This window comes from Hyposmocoma kahamanoa, unplaced genomic scaffold, assembly GCF_003589595.1.
Source record: "Hyposmocoma kahamanoa isolate Upper Pololo Valley unplaced genomic scaffold, ASM358959v1 129, whole genome shotgun sequence".
NCBI classification, from domain to species: Eukaryota; Metazoa; Arthropoda; class Insecta; order Lepidoptera; family Cosmopterigidae; genus Hyposmocoma; species Hyposmocoma kahamanoa.
In genome coordinates this window covers 2,520,344-2,538,464 of record NW_020653460.1, presented here as the reverse complement: position 1 = coordinate 2,538,464, position 18,121 = coordinate 2,520,344, and the positions used below count along the sequence as shown (strand labels likewise).

Sequence of the window (18,121 nt, the reverse complement as noted above, 5' to 3'; positions counted from 1 at the left end):
GTCAACCGTGACCATGGGACCTGTGAAGGGCCCGAAACATCGGTTTGTTTGAAAAAACAAATATACGCGATTTAAATTCGGAAAAATCGTTTCATTTCCTAATATGGTATAATTTTAATTATCTGTACACTGAGATATTTATAAATAAAAATGATACAAAATTACAAAATATAATTGATTTATTTATCTACATAAAACATAAATTGAAACCGTAAATATAAGTACTATTGTGTGCCCAATAACTAAACTCCTATATTTTGATAGCAATTCGCTAAAACTATACTCAAGAGACTTTTTTTTATCAATATTATGTATTACAAAAATTCTATAAACTAAGTTAACGCAAGCGGCTTCATATAAACGCGATCCAAAATAAATTAAAAATCATGGAATATTATAAGAGGCGTAAAGCAGTTAAAATTGGAAATTTTATTATAATAAATTCATCCGTTATAGTGAGACGCCTCTGTGCTTACTTATCAAAACTTTGAGAATAATTGATTAGGCTATACGCACTACCCATAAGATCAAACTTAAACTAAACAGCAATAAATTAACGTTATAAAAATAAATATCATAAATATTACACAAACTACACAAATTTATTTTGTATCACACATATAGTCCTCATTGGCACGAATAGACGTAACGTACAATTTTGAAGATAAAAAAAAATAATAATTTGGAATCTAAAACCGCGTGATACAAAAAATATTGCTAAAATTAATCATTTTTGTAACGGTTCAGTATAGGGTAGTTTGAATATTAGACATAACTAGGGTTGGCACGACAGGGCGCGACTTGCGCGAGATCGACGTCCCACAAGTCCCGCCCTGTCGAGTTAGTCCCGCTGGTTGATGACTAAGAGTCAATTTACAATGCCGCGGAACCAACATAAAAATTACTAGTCATTAATTATTTATAAAACTGTCATCCCTAATGATTTTTTTATTTTAAGGGAGAGATAGCGAGAGATAGCAAATATTTCTAATACGAGTAACAAGTTCGGAATCGGAGAAATTTGATGCTGGATGATATATTTAATAAATTAATATAAAATAAAATGTTACAATTATATTTCTTTTCATGTAAATGAATTTTACCTATTATCTCGCAGGAAGTGTTAACAGATATCAAAAATTAATTATTTTATTCCCTAAATCATATGTTACAATCTTTATAATAATTGGCCATATAAGTATTACTTCTAGGTCATCCAATTACCTACTTACGTATTTAAATTCTAATTACGCGAGCAGGCCGTGGGCAAAGCTAGACTATTAAGCAAACAATGATATTTTGTTGGTAGTTGACAAAAAATTATATTTTTCTATGCCATTACTGGTTGCCTAGCAACGTTTTGTTATTAAATATTCTATGTCGTTTTAGATAATAATATAAAAATTTAGCTGTTGTAATAATAATATAATATTTATCCTATATCAATACTAAGTGTTTATTAATATATCATAGTTCCTCGTCAGATTCCTATTGTCACTCTTTCTCAATGTTCCTAATCCTGTTTCCAAATTTGATTCGTATGTTTAATGATCATAAATATAAGTGTATAAGATCATTGATTATGTTATTATAAATTTCCCCGTTTTAAAAACAAGCCATAAACCTTGTAAGTGCCTGAAATGTTAACCGCGAAAAGCCAAGAAAAAAAAGTTTGGCCAGAGTACCTATGGTTTGTACCTTACAAAATTGACTTAGCTCATATAGCATCACGTTCAATTTATTTACAAAAATTCGTCTCCATGCCATTCCGCGGGAACGTAAATAGACCCTAGTACTGTCTCCGTTAGTCGTGACCTTGGGACCTGTAAACAGCCCTTGGTCTTTAAAGACAAATAAATATAAATATACGCAATTTTAGATCCTAAAAATAGTTTAATTTCCATAATACAGTCGCGAAAACCTAAAGATTCAACACAAAAATTATTTACATTCAATTAAGAATTCCACGTTCTATGTTGTCATGTGAATAATTTCTTGTCGTCAAATTGTAATTGTAAAACTACGTCCATTAATATTGTAAGGATCGATATGTGTGAAGACATAATTATAGAGTTGCAATGAAAATGTATCTACACTACTCATTAATACGAAGCTATGCTTCAGTTTTAAAATTCATTTACTAACCTGTCAACAACTTTTTATAATTACCTCGATCATAGTAAATCACTCGAAACACTGGTGAATATTTTCACTAAATTGACTATTTAAAAAGATAAGGTGCTATTGGCTCCGTGCGACTTGTTTAAGCCAACCGCCATTTTGCGCATTCTAATATTTATTTTGTGACGCAATTCGACTAAACTAGCACACTCGACACATAAATAGAGCCACCTTGCATTTTCAGTATACAGTCAAAAAAAATAAGATAAAAAAAAAATTGATCAAAAACTATTATAAATGGGGAAAACCGAAGTAACAATTATTCTTGCCCCCATTTAAAAATAAAAATGCAATGTGGTTCCGGTAATAGTGTATCGGATGGTGTATATCAATAAGCCGAGACAAATGTTGGCAGGACTTCAACGAGTGTAGACAAGCCAGGCACATTTTACCCCAAGTTAACCCAGACACAGTCATGGAGTCTACTCCCATATTCGTACAAAACAATTACTGTCAAATAAGTAATACTCGACCAAATCAAAAACAATGTGAAGTATGAAGCTTCATTTGCATCAAGAGTCTTAATTTAGCGGAGTATTAACTTATTTGACAGCAATTGTTTCGGACGGAGAACGGGATTAAACCCCCAGATCGCAACTCGTACTGGCGCACTTACAGGACACGGCATTTTCAAAAAACATCGGGTATATGTTATGAGTGTCCCAGATAGTCGTCATTCCTATCTTCTGTGCAAAACATGCATGGGAGTAGTAAAGAGCTCTAGTGCTTCTGGAGTACCCAGAACTGGACTTATATAAGCTTTGTTTTATTAATGTAAATGTTGAAAGGCGGCTGATTGGCTTTCTAGAGGGGCTGATTGGCTTCCTAGAGGAGCTGATCTTACAACACTACTATAATAGCCAAATACGCACAATTAGCGGTGGAATTGCGGAAACAAGTCTATTCGTACACAATAAGCAATAACAAGCTCTACGTGTTAATTTTTATCTGCTACTAGTTCTATACTGCGCACGAAACCAAAATTTGGAATCACTTCAAACAATAAGTTTTGAAAGTCTTTACTTTTTAGTAAGTATCCCATAGATGATGATCACCAGTATGACAGTCAAGACATACTTTAGATATATGGTTCATGGGTTCAGAGGTCAATTGAGGAATCGGATGGACATCTTCTGCTCAACATCTGTTCGCTCCAGTGCATGGCAAAATTCATCAAACTCTATCATCTGGTCATTGTTGGTGTCAGCTTCGAGAATCGTTCTCTCTGCAATGCTTGTCAGTTGTTCTTCACTGTGGAACATAAAGGGGTTTTTCAACATTCCATATAAATGCGTGATATTTTTCATTGATGTAAAGTTTAAGAATTTTTGTAGAAATTCCTAAAATCTGTCATCAACATTTGAGTGTAAAATGCAATAATTGTATAAACAGTGAAATTGATCTTATCAATTAATATCAGAATAATAAGCTTTATAGCTTACGGAATTTTTACTGATAAAATAATTTGGGCTTTAAAATATCAAAGTTACATCCTGGTGTGCAGTTATAAATAATTTTATGTTATCAATACCAAGTCCATCATTCATCTGGTACAGAAAGTAGAGTAAGAGGTGCTAAGTAGAATACTATGGGCAAGATCTCAACAGTTGTTGTAGTTGGTAACAAAGGAAGTATATCTTTCAGCAAAATTCATTTGCTCACATTTGATTTTGTAATCATTATAGTTATTGAAGTCATATTTGTAGCTTTCTTATTTTTTTACTCAATAACATTTTCTTTTTTATTGTTTGTGTGCGGAATTTAAAATTAAGACTCACCTGATATTAGCTCCAACCATCATGTGAAGTATGGCAAGTAGTTCATCTCTGGAGATTTTGCCATCATTGTCTAGATCATACATGGAGAAAGCAACTGGAAATACAAACAATTTATTGGCATTGTGCTTGTGTTTCAATGTTTCCTTGATTACAATAAAAAATATTTGTATTATATTTTTTTCATAATCCATTAAAATTCATGTGGTGCTAAGATGACTTGTTACTAAGGAGTTTATTAGAAAAGAATGACCAATTTTATTGGCTTATATTGAAAACATACACTTACACCTCAACTTTTCTTCTCTACTATTCAATTTGTTCTCTCTATTCTTCCTGATGGGCCTGAAGTGAGCCAAAACCCTCATAAACTGCAGAAAATTTACTCTATCATCATGGCTGTCTGTGAAAAATGAATGTACAATCCGTTCGCTGAGTGGATTGATGGCTAATTCTGGAATCCGCAGGAAATCTTCTCGGGCAAGTGTGCCACAGTCATTCTTATCTAGTGATGTGAAGCGAGAGTAGAGACGCTCAATCTGATTTGGTGTGACTGGAATTGAATAAAAAATAATGCAAATGCAGTTGCATAAAAAAGGTACTAAATAGACACTTTAGAAATCAATTTAAAGTGTAACAATTACTTCCCAAGGGCAGAGTGCCTAAAATACTGGAGTATTTATTAATTTATATTTATTACATATTTTTATTTCTAAAATTCTGCTAACCGAGATTATGCCACTAATTAAGAAAAAAAGTCTAGAAAAATGGGAATATCATTTCAGAGAATAGTCAGTGCATAAAGGCCTTGGAACAAGGTACAGAACCATCCAGAGTAATCCACAGTGGGTACCCTGGTTTGATTCTGTCAACATAGCAAGGAAATATCTTATATCAGCTTATAGACTGCATTTTGGTCACATTTCAACTAATAAATTCTTTCATATGATGGGTTTTAAACCATCCCCATTGTGCAGTATATTTGCAATAAAATAGAGGATCTGTATCATGCAATGGTGGAATGTAACGTAACCTTGAGGGGTACAATGTTTGGAGAAAGTTTATGCAATGGATAAATTAATTGTTGGCTTAGAGAGCCTGTATGTATGGAGTTCTAAATTTGTACAAGTTTTTGAATATGTCCCTTGAGTAGGGAACCCAGTATTCCTCCTATGAGGCTGACATACCCTCAATAAAAAATAGATTAAAAAAAAATTGCTAAAACATTTTCAGTTTATTTTTGTAGAATATTGTAGGTATGCATCACAAATCAAATACAGTGATAATATTAATGGTGAAATTTATATAATATGGTGGGCCACAATTAAGAGTTGTATTTAATTTCAAAATTCTCAGTTGAAAATCAACGACTGCCAAAAAATTCTTGAATTTTTTAAATAAATTGTCATTATTCTATAAATTTTAAAATTAAAAAAATGGACGTAAACACAACTGCTCATTAGAGACATCATTTGGCTCTAGGACACTACACCAGCAAAATTGTTAAGAACACTGTGTCTCTAGACACACCTAACACACCTAACGATTTACTTTCCCAACAATTTTGTTTAAATCTAGAAAACTTGTTGCAACTTAAAAGTACCCTTCTTTCTTAAGTCTACAGCATTAAAATTTACTGTTAAAAGGTGATAGTCTGAATGGCTGACTGTACAAGTTAGTATGGAATAGGTATACATAAGGTAAACTCTATTTACTCTGGACATACTTGACTAGAGTGCAGCAAATAGAGGTCCATAATCTCTAACTACTTTAGTTGGAGACAAGAATGGATGGACTATCTGGACTTTAAATAACTTAGAGCTCCGGTTCAAAATTTTTGATACAATATAATATGTATCTACTTATAAACACACTTATAATTTTATATAAAATTTTAGTTTAAATCGACAAAGTATGCCACTTTTGTTAACTAAGTATGACAACATCATAAAAGATCTAGAAGTCTCTATGTACTGTGCATTGAAATTATAATATGGTTAACAATACCTGCAAGTTTACAGATTGCTGACATTATTTTGACTATATCAAACACTCTTAGAGGAAAAAAGATACTTACATCCGGTTTCTTCTTGAATCTGCGCAATTTCTTCCTCTCTTAATAGCAACGATGATTTATTACCCATCTTGAGCTCAACACGTAGCCTTACGACAGCACTGCCCGACCTTTCTAGTTGTAGTCGATAAGTTATGCCATTTAACGAAACAATAATTGATTTTACGATCGTTTAGATAAACAAATGGTGATCGTGTTGTAAGGTTACATCGAATAGAGCATTAACAGAAAAACAACTTAGAAGGCAAAGTCCATTCGCGACTAATGCAACGAACGTGATGTGTACTAAGTATTTTATTAATTATCGTTACGTCCTTCGGGTATCCGTTTCACAATTTCCACATTTCATCGATCATATGGCTGTCAATTTGACATTGACAGATCAAGAACTTTTCGTTTCCATGATTCACCTAACATTTCATTTCTCAACTCATCACAAGCGATCATAAATCATCATAGCACTGAGCTTCCAAACACGTTGGCAGAATCGTCGCGTAAAACGGTGGAACCATATCCACATAAAACTTAACTTGATTTGTCTATTTCTCAAACCTTCAAAACGTTAAAAAAACATTTAAAAAATAATAGTAAAACAGTATTCAGTAGTATTAAAGAAAAATAAGATTTTGATTACTTAAAATGTGTGTTGGCCACTTGATCAGGCGCTGATAGTTGTATCCAATGATCAAAAGATCATCGTGTAAATCTTTGTCAGATATAAAGTCCATGGTCCATTATTATTATTTTACTGGAAGATTAGAAGACAAAACGAACGTTCCCTTCTTAGGTCCATCGCACACGCACTACAAATGAAACACAAACTGTAGATAGAGATTGAGACTCCCACAAGTCGATTGAATAACTGCAGGTCGATTGTGATTATTAAGGGTAACTAAAAGTCATAGCAAGTTTTGCGCCACAATGTACATTATTATACATCTGACTATAAAATAATTGTTTATATGTATAATATAAATAATCCAATTATAGGCAGTGTGGGTTTTGAAAGGTTTGCGTAGATGATGTTGGCGAGGTGATGGTCTGGTGCCGGGACTTTAAGGCTCAATTTATATTGCGGCTGAACGGAATGAAAGCAAAGTTTTGAATTCTAATTGTTTTTAAAGAGAATTTTGTGCTCTATACTTTGCTATTTAAAATGGATATTTGACCATTTGTCACGTAGTCGCGTTTTAGTTAGTGGACGGCAGATGTACAATAACCGTTATAAAAATTCGCATCCATTCCGTTCCGCCGCAATATCAATTGAGCCTTATTATATAGCCCGACAACTTTAAATATACTGAGAGTGTTGTAGAAAAACTCACACGGAATGTACCTGTTATTTCATATCGTTTTTCTTAGATTTTTGTCATGCGGTATTTAATCGCACAGCCGCTTACACTAGGGATACCTACCTTTGCATGTTGCTTAGCAACTCTTTCTGTCGGGAACATTGATAAGCAATAAATAAATGAAAACGTACCATTATTTTTATATATTTTCACAACACTGTCGCGGGCGAAATATTAAAAAGGCACCGCCAATTCAAGAAGAAGTAAATACCTAGTTTTGATAATTACAAAACTGTACGTTTTGTAAATATTGGTCAACAAAAGTGAATTATTTTACAGATGAGCTTTTAAAATGAGTTCTGAAGAAACAGAAAACACTTCTGACACCTCCGAATCTAAAAGAACTTCCCAAGAAACAAAAAGATTACAAGAGAAAAGGGTTTCGGAGCCAAAAAGCGCATCTTTTGCCGACGACCTACCAGATAAAGGTTTAGACACAGTTTTGGAACTGAACGAAAATGTTGTCAGCGAATTATTGGATAGGCCCGTGGAAGTTGGAGAGTATGTGGAAATTACACCAAGAATCTTTTCAAAAAAAGATATTTTAAGTCCTAACTTAACTATAGATGCATTGAACACTGCGATTTATGAGCTTGGAGTAATTAACTTGTGCTGGCCGAAGTTTTTAGAGCCACCTGAACCAGAATTAGAAACTCGTACGTGTTTTCCTTGGACCTATTACACAAATACCTCAAAAGAACGAATGCTTCTTTCATATGCAGAAAACTTTAGACGACAGATGCATTTTTATTTTAAACACATGCGGAAACCTTTGCTATTGCAAGCTCCGAATGATTGTGGTTTGCAGGTAGCTTTCTTTCAATTTTTTAGTTCCTCTGTCTGTCAGTAGATGACGCTAGGCGATTTTCATTACCCATTCCGTGAGATCTACTAATTTTGTGTTTGTTTTTCTTTTTGCAGAAAATGGTATGCACTACGATCAGACCGACTAAGTTGTGCCATAGAGGAACGAACACCTGGCAGGGGTTGGCGTCATTGGTCGCAGACTACTTCGAATATGAGCCTCTAACGAAGTCGATGCTGCATGTAAGTACCTAGGCGTAATTTATTTACTATAATTTACACTTGGTTTTTTATGAACTTTGATCGAACATTTAGGTTTTGTTTTGGTGTTATATAATAGTTTTATACTGTTATTATACCTGGTTGTCTTGGAATTTGTTCCGCTACTCATTGCTAGATGGCGGTACTATCGAAAGCGTGTCAACTGATGTATTCACTCTATTGTGTAGTGTTCAAGTCGAATTTGTTTTACCTTTACAAATAAAACTCATGTAAATATTCAATCAAATTTAATTAAACAACACTTTCGAGATCACGAACTGTGACAATGATAAGAGAGTCATTTGCTTGAAATTAATAATCCAAATTTTTTAATTTTGTACAAAATATCTTCTCTCGAATAATTAGTGGAGCTAGTATAATTAACATGAAATGCAAATCAACCACACCGTTTAGAGATACCATCTGTCTTATCTATCTCATTACGTTGCTTAATTTTGATACTCTGTGCAACATTATACCATTGGACATAACCTCTTTAATAACATCACGATAATACACTCTATTATTTAGGAATGTACTTACAATATTAATAATCTCTCAATAATTTATAATTTTGATCACAGTGTCCTTAACTGTTAACTTTAACGTATAATACAATTCCGAGTTGAGACATGGAGCATGTCTACCATATAAAATACTGAGCAATAGAAAACAACGAGTGCCTAGCGCTAATGCCATAGAGTTATCTATATCTTAACAATATACCTTGTTCGCACGATTGGCACATCCACGTCGAGCGCATCCTTTCAATATTTGGTATAACAAAGAGCACAAAGATGTGGCCCTCGCGGTACTTCCAAAAATGCGTAAGTGCAAGCGAAAAGTCGAAAGGACGCCGTGACTTAGCATTAGTTTTGACTTGAGGTAGAACATAGGGGATCCAACTATAAACTATAGTAAGGGTACAACTAGGAATGTAATTGTGAAATGGCAACATACAGCGAACTACTTAACCTAACCACGCATATTTAACAGTTTTGTGTGCATCGGAAAAATATGGTTGCAGATAAGTAACATCCACTTTACACTTCACTATAAACTATTAAGTTTGGTGATTGAGAAATATATTAATTAACTACATTTAAGTCATTCGACAAAGCTTCACAGAGAACAGATTCTACTGCTTATCCAGATTATCTTAATATAAAGGAAATATAATGCATAGCTTTTCTTTTAGAACAAAGAAATTACGCAAATTTGGCTACACATATCACAAGTGAACGCTTACTGGCGACGACGTAACTATCTATGTACACATTGTAATTGAAGAATCCCTGTAGCGAGCGCGGAGTCTGCTCGGCGCGCCTACTTGCGCCGCGCAGCGTGATCGCCGGGCTCGGCGGCGGCTGGCAGGCGGCGCGCACGCAGGTTGTGTAGCAACGCGCGTAGCTGGTGCACGTGCATTCGCGTCACGCTCGGGTCACCACTGGCCTCCAGCCACGCCAGGAACTTGTCGCCGTGCTCCAGCGCATCGGCCGCACCCGCCTCCCATTCTCCCTCGTTGTTCCCCGAGCTTTTTAATTCTTTGCCCGCTGTCTCGTTACTGTTATTGAACAGCAAGTTATCCAAAACGGTTCTTGCTTTGGTTTGGTTTCGAGCCGAATCTTGATTTTTTTCTGTGATCGGTTCCTTGTTTTCTGTGTTCACTTCAGGACTAATAGCAGGTTCCGCCACACGAGGCTCTTGGTGAGAGTCACGTATAATCTCTGAATGTTGTGGCCGAGAATGCACTGGACTCGTGGGTACAATTCGCTCTTCTTCCGGTTTTCTTTTTGTTAGGTGTGAGTATAGGATGTTCTCCGATGTTTTTTCCTTAGGAACTTGCGAAGCAGACTTAAGTTTGTCATCTGGCAGTGGCATTGCTCCACCAAATTGCTTGTAGTACTGCCACAGCCAGGTGTTTCTGTTGTAGTCCAAGTGAGCGGTGACCGAAGGGACAGGGGCAACAGGTTTCGGAGGAATACTTGGTTCTGGTGTCTTTCCCAACTGTAGGGGATGTGCTGCAGTCGTTTGCGCGGTAAGATCGAGCATCGCCTGCTGCGTTTTAAGCCAGTACCACAAAGTATCGTCCACTGGTTGACTGGCGGTAGACGTAGGAGGGTGGAGACCAGACTTCGAGCTGCTGTGCCGGTATAAATCTGAGGAGTGGTGTGATTTGCTGCGGTGCTTATCGTTTAAATTAAGCACCCCATTATGGCTATTGTGTGCCGGTTTCGGAGAGCGAACCGAGCGCAGTGCTCGACTGGCTGGCTGGGCGGAGAGTGCTGATAAACCTGGATTGAGCTGAGCTAGCAGTGTGAGGTTGGTGGCGATCTCATTAAAGCTCAGTCCGAGGTGGGAATGAGTGAGTCCAGGTAAATGAGCAAGTCCTGAGAGCGGGCTGATAGCGCTCATTGACACGCTTGCTCCGGGGTCTGGGCGACGAGGTGGCGGGACTGTAACAGGCTCAGGGTCGGCGCGTCGCGTGGTTAATTCCACTGGAGCGTCTGCTGGCGGCGGTGGGTGTGGTGCGGCGGCGGCGGCGACTGTGGTGACGGTAGGTGTAGTAAGGTCGAGGCAGTTGGCGGCAGGCGAGGGCGGCGCGGCAGGGGATTCGGTTCGCGCACGCTTCTCCGATGGCTCTCCGTCGCTGCTCTTGTCAGTGTCGGGTGATGACAGACGCGAGGTCATATAACGCAGCTTGTCCTCATTTTTGCACCAGCCGCGCAGTGTCGACTCGGGTACGCCGATGTCGCGCGCTACTGACGCCTTCGACTCGCCGTCGTTCACCCGCTGGATGGCCTCAATCTTGTCGCTAGGTGTCAGCGCGCGCATTGGCCGCTTGCCTTTTGTCGCCATTTCGGCAACTCGCTTACTGCAACAAACAACATTTTTTGTTATTGCTGAAGATTTGCTGCTTTCGAAGTCTTAAATCTCTTGTCATTAGCTATAAGCAAATTACTTGGAAACCTGAAATTCAAAACAGAAAACTGTATCTATGTTACTTCATATACCAAGATAATAATTTGCAATAACTGCGCTACGTATTGCAAATAAACAAGTTTGCGGCCGTTGATCCTAAAGTATTATCAGTACAGGTTGAAGAACTTCAACACTTAAGTGGTTATAATAATATATACATACATTGGTATTTTTTGTAGGTAACTAGGCCTAAAATGTTTGGAAACTTAAGATAGACCAGGAAGCGATAAAGTATTTACACGGAAAGCTATAAAGTTACGAAAAGATAAACAAAAAGAAGACATAAAATTATGACCTACGACAACAGTGGGCGGCAAAAGTTAGCAGGTCGTTGGCACGGTGACCTTGCCGCGGCGCGCTCACTCGGTCACCGCTAGATGGCGCTGCATGTACAATCAGTGCGTTTGTTGGTATGGGATAAAATATTGTTTTATTGTTTTGCTTCAATGCCCCTATGTGGTTACAAGGGTACAAGTTACGAATACGTATGATAGGATGTAAATACATCTTTTATTAAAGTAATTAAAGCTTGTATTTTTCTTAACGGTTAGTAGGTATTTGGGGCAATTTATAGTTTTGGTTTCTGTTCGTGTCTTTCTTTTGGTACTGCACAAACTAAATTTTGCAAGTATATAAGTATAATACAGGAATTTTGTTATAATAAGTACTTTTCAGTTGTATAACTCAACTGCCAACCCTGAAACTTACAGTTACTTTTGAATTATCATGCACTTTTTATTCATTTAACTATTTATTTAGTGAAAAAGCTCCAAATCGCCTCCCACCCATCTTTACATTCCGCCACAACCTGCCTTGCGATTGGCATAAATTTTAAATAACATGGGTAATGGGTATACTCTCCAAGATGGAAATTAAACTATTTAATTTAATTATTAAAAAACTTAAAAACCATTCGGATGTGGAACATTGTGTTGAATTTTGTTGGTTTACTTTCATCGACACGACATTTTTTTCATTTCAATTGATTTCTTAACTTCTTTTAAATTAAATATAAATTATGAAGTCTATAAACTGTAATGTTTGGTATCCAAAGTATGTGCCTTATTGCATATAATATGTTAGCTTGTTACAAACAACGTACTGCACTATTTTAACTCTCTGTCCCTTAAGTAGTGAAAATTGTCGGTAAGTATTTTCTAAAAGATGGAAAACTGATATTTTTGTAAAATACCCACAACAAATCGTAGATTTACATGAACGCACAGGCAAGTATTGTTTTTAGAACTATATGAAAACAATAAACGTTTACTCATGCAAAACAAATAGCAGTAACAACAACGTGATGAAAGGTTGGAACTTACTTGCGAGCCGGCGGCACGTGTGTTCTGTTTACAATTTTTGACAGCCCAGCCGTTATTGTTATATTATAACGCTATGAATGGGAACTCCGACCAATAAAGATATGCGCAGCGCGCACCGCGTGTTCACTCAGTTTCCACAGTGCAAGAGGGTTTTTCACAGATCACAAGTCACCGGAGACGAAGTGTCGATCCGCGAGGCGTCGCGCGGGTTGGCGGGGAGAGAGGTCACGCGCGAAGGAGACGTGCGTCGCAAGGCGCGCGAGGCGACTGTGTGGCGGTGATAAGGCCGGGCGCCGGGCCGCGGTCCGCGGCCGCGGCCGGCCGCTCCTCTCCTTTGTGTCCGTCCGACCCCCGCCCCGCATACCGCCCGCATCCCCGCCGCCGCCCGCGCGCCGCCTCGTAAACACGGACCTAGCCCCCGCACTTTATTAGTGCAATTAATTTCCACCACACGCATCAGCTTTCTAACGGTTCGAAAAACGTTGAATTCATCCGAGTTAAGAACTTTTGCAATTAGCATGGAATTAAAGTTTTGTTACTGTATCTGTGAGCGGTTGGATAAAAGTTGAACATTTTGTTTGGTCAGGTCGTGCCGCACACTCCTGGAAAGTAATTAGGTTCTGGGCTAATCGCCCTAGAAAAAAATGTATGCGGGTGAAAAACAAAGCGCTGCCGTAATATTTGCAAACTACACTTTAACTACACTTCAATAATAATTTCTATTAATGATCTTGCTACGAGATCTCGTAGCGTTTGCTACGATCATTTAGCCAGTTTCAATCATGATACTTAACGGTCACTCATTAACTTCTTTCCTACCCTTCATCTACTTTTTCATAAAAATATATACTTTATCTACAGTCCAACTCCACTCACTGTTGGGTATAGGACTCCCGTACTTTGCGCCATCTAACACGATCACGCGCTATTCTATTTTGTATATGTTTTAACTTCTTATATATAATGTGGTTTATTTGTACAATGTTTATGTTCTACCACACTTTTATATCATAAGGAACGTCTTGCGTCTCAAGAGCATAGAGCAAGATGTATGTGAGCGATCTGGAAAAGTTCAGAAATAGTCAAGTGGTCACTCGGACCTCGGCCATTGAGGACGTTTATCTCTCCTCATATTTGCTTTTCTAGAGCTCTTCGTTTTCAAAGAATAACAATACCTAGGTGAAAGTTCCATTGTGAGTGTCGTATAGGAGACCGAGGAGAGCTGTAACAGAGGAGAATTGTAATTAAGTCGATTCCTCGGAATCGATCAACTGTTAGCGAGCTGGCTGCAAGGTGCATTTATAGCTTTTTAAGTGCCCTTTGCTGCAGTTTGCACGGCCTACTTGTGTGTAGTCCTGGGAATATTATATCGAAAATAAGTTATTGAGTGAGTTAACGTATTAAGTGCTATCTATTGTGATATTAATTCTATCTATTCTATGTGTTGGCTTTTTCAAGTTTCGTAACATTATTTTGTGTTTTTGGTTTAGTCCCATGCTTTGAGAGCCATTATTCTCATTAAATCGGGATTTTTATGCGCTTAGAAGATTTCATACCACTTGTGAAATAAATAATTATAAATATAAGACATCACATATGTTGCTCTGATCCGAAGGTAAATAACTACAGGTCTTGTGTTTCGAAAGCATTGTGGATCGAACGCGGGACTTCAGAGATGGCGACACCATGAAAACTGTTTAGCAAGCCACTCGACCATAGAGGTCGTCATAACGCTTGTTTTAACACTCCTCTAATATTTTTTCCGACCAAAATTATTTTCGTGCTGAGTTGTAACTCTAATATTTTAAGATGCGTAGTCAATATGTGAGAAAGCTTCGTCTATGTTAGTTATTTTAAGGCATTCGAAATGCTGAATCATCGTACAATGGTTGTAAATACATGCGAAAGATACTAAAGACGGCAAAAGTTGTGTTGATGTACAGTTTTAATTATAAATTTGCTTTTATTCACTATTTTAATTCGACCTCTGTTATAAATCGTTTTGACGCTTTATGCCAGAAATGCAAAATGCCAAACGGGCAGAATGTCAGATTCGCAGAACGACAAATTGGCAGAATGCCAGATTCTCAGAATGCCAGATTCTCAAAATGCCAAATGACACTGCCAGCAACAGACCTTCCTCCTCCACGGAGATTTCGTACCCTTGCGGTATAATACAACCACATGTGATCAATCAATCATCAAAAATGCTTTTATAACTTAAAAGTCCCAAAAATAATAATACGAATTACACGAAACAAATTAAGTATATGTGAAATTTTACAATTCTTCTATTTAAGCATAGAAAAGTTGTCATTTTGCAGTTGTGGTCTTACGATACCCAATAAAGTTTACAAAAGGTTCATAGAGGCAGGATAATTTTTGAGTGTGATGTATTAGGTACCGTAGAAACTGTTACAATCGTCCCCGTTTTTCCACCCAGTCAATTAGTCTACGATGAATAGTAAAATCTATTAACTCTGGCATCTGTATAAAGACTTGTATAGTTGTTTGAGTAACTTATGCACCAAATTAATAACCTCCTATTTTTGTATTATTATAAATTTTTTCTCCTCTACAAAAGCGTATAAGTACTTAATATTAATATGTATTAATGTTGTGTATTAAAATTACATATAAATATGTAGGATATTTTGAATAGTGAACGTAGCCATAAGAATTTAATTAAGAATGTAGCATTAGAATAAGAGCGAATGACGAGAGTGAAGGAGAGGAATGAGTGAGTGAAAGAATGAAGAGGAAGAACGGTCGTGGGGAAGGAGTGAGAAGGCAGAGAGACAGATTTATTTCTGATGTATCTGTATCTGTGCCTTATGCCGCATTTTCACATTCGTGCGAGTGGCGATGCGATACACGAACACGCATGTGTAAACGGTCAGCTCGTTGTTCGTGTCGCGACTCGCATCGGCGCTCGCCACGCGAAGTTACATTTATTCGCAGTGTTGCCACTGTAGCGAGTTTTTTTAGCTAAATAGATTTATTCAGATTTACGAAATTATTAGGTACAATCATTGACTTACAATTATATAGACGTCGGGTCCGCGCTAAAAAGCGTCCGAACTTATAGGGCGTTAAAATCGTATACAGAGCGTCATTCACGCTTAGTCTTCGTTTGTTCGACTGACAGCGAAGCAAGCAAAATTAGACAGTACTGCGATGACATTACAATTTAAATTCAACGTTTTAGCTTTTTCATATTCCTTTACATGTCACTACGTTTAAATAGGTTGGCTTGGGACATTTTTTTCGTGGTTTTTGTATTAGACCCGTCGTCCATTTATTTGTAAGTCAATGGGTACAATACAAAATATTTGATAGCTAAATCTTTTAGCTCTTTTAGTAAGAAAAGTAAAAAATTGGAAAAAAACGAAAATAAAGCTTAACAGTCAATATCACAAGATGATAATGATTTGATTGATATTGATGATAATTATTTTTTCGATTTATAATTTGTAAAATTAAGAAAAATATGTCTTTAAAAACACAATATCATAATTATGTTTTTGTTTAGCCACTTTAGGCAATTTTACCCAGAATTAATTTCTTGGAATCTAGCAACGTTTTTACTTAGGTTTAACTCATTTAACTACTTCTTGGGCAAGGTGGCAACACTACTTATTCGTCCCGCTTCAGGTAAACAAAGAGTGCCTTGTATAGACACTGAAGATAATGTGAGTATTTTTATGCCATTGCGTATACATAGGTGTCGCGTGCAATGAAATGTAAACGTTTGTTAATTTTCAAATGTATGTAAATATTTGATATTCTAAAAACAAGTGTCTACTTTGGGTTGTGTTCAAAAAATATGTAGTACATCATGTCATGGATTGAAAAAAAGTCTACTTACCTAAGAACTCGACAAGTCTACTTTTATTTCAGAGAAAAGTATAACCAGTGTAAGTAGTACCAGTGATAAATATACACTCGGTGGCATTTCGTAAAATATAATATAATAATAAATATAATAATATAAGTATAATACTAAATCTATGTGTGTAATAATTTTTACGAAAATGAGATGGATAAATATATAAAACACCATTTGCATTTTTTAAAATTAGGATTGTGATTTTATAATTATTATGTAACCACTTTTAAAACTACGGAATTTATTAGATACCAAGACTTTTATATTTATCATTGATTGTAGTTTGTATACTTTTCTCTCATATAAAAGTATACATTTATTTAAAAAAAAACCCGTGTCTTTTTGATTCGTGCTCGAAAAACCGCTCACGCGATCGCACGAGTGGCGATGCGAGTCACGATGCGACGAGCTGACCGTTTACACTTGCGTGTCGTGTATCGTTTCGCCACTCGCACGAATGTGAGAACGCGTCTCAGCCACTCGACACCAATGTTTCGTCGATTGTTTCGACGAGTGGCGATGCGAATAGTGACCACTATAGTGTAAATGCGTTATTAGGGTTTTTGTTAAAAATTATAATAAAATAAAAACGAAGAAGTTACGAGCCAAATTTACGAATTTTATTACGATGAAGAACAGCCTACCCATGTCACATATGTATATGTTATACATATGTCAGTATTCTGTCTGTACAAATACATATATTTTATTAGTACTTTTTATGTAGTGTATTTTTGAAAATATTCTTTGGTGTTCCACTTTTGCATATCCCATTTTTTTATCTTAGCTAAGGTTGCCTGGAAGAAATTGCTAAAAATAAGTCCGCCTGTTGCACATTAACTTACTATTTTGTACTTACTTAGATTCCTGTTCTATGATGTTACTGTAATTTTATATGCATTATAGAGTATTTCATTATTCATTCTTTGATGGAAACAATTATCCAGTTAATTGATTAGTGTAGAATTTACATTTGGTTTTGTTTATTTCATTTCAAATAGGTAGTTTATGTACACACGCCAGCACGTCAAGCTACACATTGACGTATCTTGTTCCGTTGCACTGGAGGCGATTTTCGATCAAAAATGTGTAGTCTGATGTGCCGTTGTCCGTACTAAGTAAAATAAGCTGCAAGAATACAAAACGTGTTCCAATTTTCATGAAAAGTATTCGATAATTGTTTTAATTATCGAATACTTTTCATGAAAATTGGAACATATCGCTGCGTAATCTTAACCGAATATTAAATCTTATTTACTGAACCGTTCAGGTAAACTTTTGATTGCATAGCCAACTAATGAGTGAAAAAATGGTAACGTCATCGTTATTACATTAGTAGGAGTAGAGCTTGCGAAAGAGTCCGTCGAGGGAAGGACTGCCACTTTACGTACTGCTGCCTAGCAGTAATTTAAGCATTAATGCGTTTCGGTTTTGAAGGCGATGGTGAAATTATAGGCGCATGAGACTTCAATATATCGCAT

The 18,121-nt window shown here is 36.5% G+C and overlaps 3 protein-coding genes across 3 annotated transcripts in view; 1 reads left to right on the top strand and 2 right to left on the bottom strand.

Annotated features, from left to right (window-relative positions):
- Positions 1 to 2,763: 2,763 nt before the first annotated feature.
- LOC113240291 (calcineurin B homologous protein 1) lies at positions 2,764 to 6,341 on the bottom strand. Its single transcript, XM_026477556.1, has 4 exons — positions 6,034 to 6,341; positions 4,246 to 4,509; positions 3,960 to 4,053; positions 2,764 to 3,432 (listed from the first exon to the last, which is right to left on the bottom strand). The coding sequence occupies exons 1-4, from the start codon at positions 6,098 to 6,100 to the stop codon at positions 3,288 to 3,290; spliced, it is 570 nt and encodes a 189-aa protein (XP_026333341.1). The 5' UTR covers positions 6,101 to 6,341; the 3' UTR covers positions 2,764 to 3,287.
- Positions 6,342 to 7,948: 1,607 nt separating this feature from the next.
- The window catches only part of LOC113240255 (dynein regulatory complex subunit 7), a 205,385-nt gene continuing 195,212 nt past the window's right edge, over positions 7,949 to 18,121 (top strand). The window contains exons 1-2 of the mRNA XM_026477511.1: positions 7,949 to 8,038; positions 8,304 to 8,429. Coding sequence (XP_026333296.1) covers positions 8,307 to 8,429 — 123 coding nt within the window. The 5' untranslated portion in view covers positions 7,949 to 8,038; positions 8,304 to 8,306. The remainder of the gene's footprint in view (positions 8,039 to 8,303; positions 8,430 to 18,121) is intronic.
- Positions 8,816 to 13,053, bottom strand: LOC113240256 (protein distal antenna). Its single transcript, XM_026477512.1, has 2 exons — positions 12,752 to 13,053; positions 8,816 to 11,322 (listed from the first exon to the last, which is right to left on the bottom strand). The coding sequence occupies exon 2, from the start codon at positions 11,304 to 11,306 to the stop codon at positions 9,774 to 9,776; it is 1,533 nt and encodes a 510-aa protein (XP_026333297.1). The 5' UTR covers positions 11,307 to 11,322; positions 12,752 to 13,053; the 3' UTR covers positions 8,816 to 9,773.

Excerpts from the sequence above, each read along its gene's own strand:
- LOC113240291 (XM_026477556.1), bottom strand. The coding sequence starts at position 6,100 with ATGGGTAATAAATCATCGTTGCTATTAAGAGAGGAAGAAATTGCGCAG. Across the intron at positions 4,510-6,033 it reads GATTCAAGAAGAAACCGGAT|TCACACCAAATCAGATTGAG; the intron begins GTAAGTATCTTT and ends ATTCAATTCCAG. Across the intron at positions 4,054-4,245 it reads TAGAGAAGAAAAGTTGAGGT|TTGCTTTCTCCATGTATGAT; the intron begins GTAAGTGTATGT and ends TTGTATTTCCAG.
- LOC113240256 (XM_026477512.1), bottom strand. The coding sequence starts at position 11,306 with ATGGCGACAAAAGGCAAGCGGCCAATGCGCGCGCTGACACCTAGCGAC.